Source organism: Lupinus angustifolius, chromosome LG11 (assembly GCF_001865875.1).
Source record: "Lupinus angustifolius cultivar Tanjil chromosome LG11, LupAngTanjil_v1.0, whole genome shotgun sequence".
In the NCBI taxonomy this organism is placed as follows: Eukaryota; Viridiplantae; Streptophyta; class Magnoliopsida; order Fabales; family Fabaceae; genus Lupinus; species Lupinus angustifolius.
Window position 1 is genome coordinate 205,280 of NC_032019.1, and position 6,301 is coordinate 211,580.

Consider the following 6,301-nt stretch of genomic DNA (forward strand, 5'->3'; position numbering starts at 1 on the left):
AATTTATACATGACAAAGTCAAGGAACATTTCCACAAGGGCCAAAATTAAAGCAACTTTATTTATACATGACAAAATTATCTTCCATGGACACACATGAACACAAAACACCCTTATCTTATGTTGTGGTCATTGTGAGTTTATTCAAACACATAGGTGTTTGTAATTTATGTTAGATACCTTATTTACAAAGTGAAAAGTGAAAAGTGAAAACCTATCCTAAGAGATCAAAGTCAAATAGATACTTAGCTCATTTAAACAATTTTGCTACTCTGCTAACATGTACAGCTTTTCAAACGTTCTAATGTGTAGGTAGTAGAAAGTAGAAACCAAGTAAATATTCTTCATTTATGTTGTCTTCTCTACATTTTTTGATGACCAACATGGTGTTGAAAAATAGTTAGATGGTTTTGAATCAATGGTAAAAATGTGTCTTGGACCATTAATTTCTTGTGAAGTCATAGAACCGGGCATCCACGGGCAACTACACCAGGAGCTGTAGGGCATTTGGCTAATGGGCAGTGATCATCGGCATCAAGACCCCACCATTGAGGACCATAAACATCATAGTTTTGGAGTGCAAAATAGAGCAAGATACCAGTGAAAGCTATCCCAGCATCTAAACCAGCTGAGAGGATGTAAGTATGCCTAGCCCACCAAACCTTAAACTTCCTATACACATAGAAATTGAAGAAGATTCCAACTACTCCCCACATGATATAGTTCACTGATCTTATTGGAGGGATGCCACCAGCACCTGTAAGGATAATTGGTATGTTGATGGCTTCAATCCACCTTTGATTAGGAAATTTGCGCAAAAGTAACCACACTATAAATGGTGCAAGTAGTCCAAAGAGGAAGAACCAATTCAACTCAGGGTAAGAACCATCCTTGGTGAACATTCTTTTCGGCCCTACTACTCCCCATATGATTGAAGCATTATAAAACACAACATCACTAGGGCATGTCCATGGACTCCCTTCTGGCAGCAATGTTTCATCACAAATGTTCTTAATAGATGCCAGAAGCCACCATGCTGTGCCAAAGTACACACTTGAAGCAACTAATGTGCCTACCAACTGAGCAGGATCAAAGAAATTAACTGTGTTAGCATGAAGTATTTGTATATTTCTTAAATCCTTCAAGAGTTTTCCTATATCCTCTTACAAATTTCTTTAATCAGTCCTTCTAATACTGAATAAAGAAAATATTAAATGAAAAAGTAATGCATTCAATATCTAAGAAATATGAAAAAAAATATTGGATATTTTCTTAATTCAGTAAGTTGGAGGATTTGTATGTAGGTTTGGCCTTAAGGGAGGCCAAGAGGTGCAATGGCTGATTGTTGTGATTTTTTCTGTTTTGGACATTAGATATAAATACACTGTCTTTTGATTTATCTGTTTTTTGTTTATAAAAGTTTTTGGTAAATTTGGGGGCTTATTTTGTTTTTTGCCATGGTGCCTAAGTTATGTTAGGAATGAGGATTGAGTTGATGAATTTAGAATTATTCTTTTGTGGAAGACATGTCCCTATCTTACCTGTGTAACGAACATAGATTTTGGAGGAATTTTCATGTAGTGGCCTAATTTGAAGTCACCAAGAAATCCAAGTGCCTGTGACATGCTAATGTAGCCATAAGTCTTGAATGCTACATTAGCAAGGGGTCTTCCTGGGTATATGTACCCAATTATTAACTCTGTGATCACGTTGAGCCCTATTTGCTGCACCAACAAGTTACTATATTCTGAGAAATACAAACAAACTTGGAAGCACTAATAATATAAATGTAGAAAACCAAACAAGGTACTAGTTACATGACGTTATTACCGTGTTTGTTGTTGCTTGAATGACCCCAACTGGTAAGGTGAAAACTAATGCAATTGCTAGAGAAAGTAAGAATCCCCACCATGGCAGTTGGAGTTGCTTGCCAAAGCCTTCACAAGCTGCCAAAGACATAATAATCATCACAACCAAGATGCTTACAAACCACCATTCAGGGACTTGTTCATAATTTTTCTTCATAATTCTTGTATGCACATCTCCACCAACTTCTCCTTTTACTGAAGTAGCTGTCTTTTTCCACAACCTCCAAATTGTTCTTTCAAATAGATGGTCACCAGAATAATTAGTTTGATGGTTTAGTATAGAGAATAAGATAAATACATATACATATATATATATATATAACTACAAATTAGGGGTATCTAAAGAAACTTACTTTCCATGGAAGAGGGCAACGTGTGAAAGAGTAGCGGCAAGAGTTGCAAAGATCAATCCATACTCTAACGCAAATAGGATACTAAGATGGAGCTTGCTGTATTTGTTATAACTATCCATATCAATGTCAAAAGTGTTTTTATTCAGAATCCTGGTAACGTTATATCTTGCACCAGTAGAGTCAAATGTGTTAGAACTAATGAGGGGGAACTTTTTTGCATCATATACATTATTCCAATAGCAAAGGGGAATAACAACATATATAAGCATCACAAATCCTGCCAAGATGTTGATGATAGCAAAGCCAGGTACAGCTAAAGGACTACCTAAGAAGCCAGAAACAGTGTTCCAGTCAAGACTAAATGAGCCAATGCCAAGGCCATACAAGCCTGAACCAACCTGATGTGCAGTGATTGATTTTTTCCAAATCAAGCAAACAGAGGATATAGTTGTTATTGTTTGAAAGAAGTAGCCTGGAATTATGTAATAAGCAAAGCTTGATACAAAGACCATGAAAAAGAATTGCAGCCTTGTGGTTCCTCCTTTAGGCCTTCTTTCTTTTTCATGAAATGCCCTGTCATTCAACAATTACATCTGTAATTTATCACCACATCCTACACAAATGTATAACATTCATTTGCCCCTCCTTCAAAGTGATTTCTTCACTAATATTATGAACTAAATTATTTCTCAAATAGATAACCAAAGTATTTCCAAATTAAATGTGTTGATTAGCTTTAGTATGTTTTGGCATGATGAGCCTGCAAACTTATCTGGTAGATTAATGTGGAGCTTTTTAGTGGACCAAAATGAAGGGAGAATATAGTTTTGAAAAGGGAGATTGTAGCTTTTGAAAGTGAACTTTTAGAAAGCTAAAGTTATTCAACAAATTTCAGTTAGTTGCATAATCAGTTTTGCCAAACACAACCTTAATCAATCTCTTCTACTAACATCAATGAATACCTGAATAGAGACACCTGCACCAGGTTTGAAGGCCACCACATGTAGGGGGAGTCAACAAGGAATTTCCTGAAAATCCCAGCCCATCCATACCCAAGCATCTAAAAGTTCAAGCACATAAATCCAGATTGTTAACCATATTTGAATAACATCATTAACTAATCTTCTTCTTAATAGTCTTAAAAGGAAAAATAAACTTATAATTAATTATTCACCTGGGTTGATAGTGCTAACATATAACCAGCAGCGGGATGGATGTCCCTGTGATAGAAAGCCTTAACAATTGTGATGATGTTGATGGCATAAACACCGCTAGACCCGGAGCTGGCAAAGATAGTGATAAGGGCATGTTCTTTCAAAGAGAAAGGCCCTGGATTTAAGGTAAAAGACCATTCTGTCAATGGGAGTTGGAATCTCCTTGAGGGAAGTGTTGCAGCCATTAGTTTCCCAAGTGGGAGGGTTACAATCTGGGCTGACACTGAAGAAAGGTATAGAGGGTTGGTCCTGAAGCCAAAAAATTGGTTCACAAAGGAAAGGAGAATACATGATCCTATCCCAAGAAACCATGTCCTGAATGTTAGTGCTGGTACTGTAGGGTCGTCGGTGATTGGAACCGTGAGCCGCACTTGCTCAACAGGGGAATCATTAATCTCATTACTCTCATCTATAACACCTAATAACAGTATTCCATTTTAGTATAATGCAGCATAAAATGAAAATACCACACAACAATGAACTTGTTCCCTCTTTATTCAAATGAACATACAAATTTTTCATTCAAGCTCTTCAAAATCAATTTATCATAAATCATCTCTATGAAAATTTTAGCTATAGGATGAAGGTGCACAACTAGTTCTATCATATATCTAACATGCTACTCCATCAAAGATTGAATTTGTTAGATTCTATCTTGAAATCAAGAAAAGGTAATGAACCATGAATCTAATACCATGTTAGATTCTATCTTAAAACCAAATCACTAGAAATAGGATTGAATTTGTTAAATGTTATATTTGACAATACTATAATGAATATATTATTGGGTTGGTTTAGGTAGGAGTAATACATTGTATACATTGATAGTAAAAAGATTATAAGGATGTGTTTGGTAGTAGTTAATTACCAATCATGCGAACTTTGGATTCATGTTTGTCTTCAGGAACATCCTCAACGCCACCATACATTGCACTAGGATGTCCTTCAACACCTTCCTTGTCTCCCCCTCCTCTTTTCTTATTATGTGAAAACCAGAAAGACTCTTAATTTAATATTTACAATAACTTTAAAGGGATACATTGTTATGTGGGGTTCATCATACACTGGTTTGACATAAGGAATACTGGTTTGTAACATTCGAAGAAAGAGAGAGGCAAGGCGGTTTTTAAGCATGAATCTTTATATTTATAGGATTCATGTCTTTTTATGACTATCACTAAAAGCTGACTACAAAAAATATACATATCCCATACAAAAGTGTTTCTTAATTAAATTCATTCTTCTCCATTTATTAAACAATATTATTGACTCCTTGTTAACACAACACTCGTTAAAAAAATACAAGAGAGTATATTAATCGTAAGAAGTTAATGATTTATAAATGCTTTCTATGTTGACATGATCTTGGGTGTGATTACTTTTTATCTAATATAATCCTTTCTTTATCACGTATAGAAAGAAAGAATCTTGATTTTCATTCTCTAACATTACATTTATTCACTTTAACCATTTTCTATAGATAATTCTTCAATTTAATTGATTTAAAAATAAAATGAAGAGAGAAAAATATTTGTATAAAAGAGTAAAATCACCCAATACAAAGTTAGAGCATTCCAATAAAGTTTACATGTGATATATATGCTCATATTTTGTTTTCTATACTTCTTTTAACAAATCTCCCATAAAGTTTACATGTGAGCTTCTTCCATCACATTCATTTTTCATATATTTCTACTCATAGATTTTGATCTTCACTCTTGTGCTTAACTTAATGCTATCAGTTTTATAAGTTCCAGAAAACACTGCTTTTAGTTTAATATTCTAGTTCTTAATTTGTTATGTGTAACCCTTTGGTTTTGTGGTTCTTATTCATACTCACATAAAAACATACACACAGAGAGAAAGCAAAAAGGAAGAGACATGGAAAGCAAACTCACCACATTTTTTGCATTGCTCGTTTGCATGGGAATCAACATGATGCATTGTGAATCCTATTATTCTGAGAGCAGCAGCAACCACTACACTCAAGAGCTGACAGAGAAGGAAAGTCACCTTCATTTTTACTACTTTGACATCCATGCAGGTGAAAATGCAAGTGCAGTTGTGGTGGTGATGGTACTCAAAACTCATCATCAGCAGCACCATTTGGAAGAGTGTGGGCCATTGACAACACTCTAAGGGATGGTCCTGAATACACTTCAAATGTAACATTTGTATGTGTCATCAAGCCAAGATGCTACAAAGGTGACACTTACTATGTATGTGGATTTTGGATTCACTTCTGGTGAGTTCAATGGAAGTTCTATAAGATGGCAAGAGCTTTTGCTGAGATTAAAACACATTTCCTTAATGTTACCACTGCTGATGGTATTATTCAGTATGATGTAACTGTTTTACATTACTGAATATCAAAGTACTTCATAAAATTGTGTTTTTCAGTTTAATTTCCTTCTTTATTTTAAGGTTGTGTTTGGTTTGGTGGTAGCATTGTAATGTTTTTTCCTCAACTTTCTCAAGAATTTGATGCAAATAAGTCGAGGTAGAAAAACAACAGCACCAGTGGTCTAGTGGTAGAATAGTACCCTGCCACGGTACAGACCCGGGTTCGATTCCCGGCTGGTGCAAAATTTTATTCTTTTCTCTCCAAAACAGTTTCTGAGAGGAGCAGTAGAGCACGTTCCAGTTTTGAATCATTGGATAAACAATTAGATATAGTTTTGTAGTTTATATAATTTGTTTAATCATTTAGTAAATCTCTACATTTTGTTGTGCTATTAGCCTATCATTACTGTATATTGTGAAGTTAACTTGTGAGCGTAAATTATTTAAATTCTGTGTCTTTTTAGCTGCAATGGATATTTCCTTATCCCCTAAAAACACTGCTCTATGTTTTTAGAATATACAGC

At 34.9% G+C, this 6,301-nt stretch overlaps 1 protein-coding gene and 1 non-coding gene across 2 annotated transcripts; one reads left to right on the forward strand and one right to left on the reverse strand.

The window, feature by feature from the left end:
* On the reverse strand, nt 374–4,480 carry LOC109360230 (oligopeptide transporter 1-like). Its single transcript, XM_019604956.1, has 7 exons — nt 4,303–4,480; nt 3,395–3,852; nt 3,183–3,280; nt 2,221–2,793; nt 1,830–2,100; nt 1,541–1,723; nt 374–1,078 (listed from the first exon to the last, which is right to left on the reverse strand). Exons 1-7 carry the CDS (start codon nt 4,361–4,363, stop codon nt 458–460), a joined length of 2,265 nt encoding a protein of 754 aa, XP_019460501.1. The 5' UTR covers nt 4,364–4,480; the 3' UTR covers nt 374–457.
* TRNAG-GCC lies at nt 5,949–6,019 on the forward strand. Its single transcript has one exon. It is a non-coding gene; the product is annotated as a tRNA-Gly (tRNA).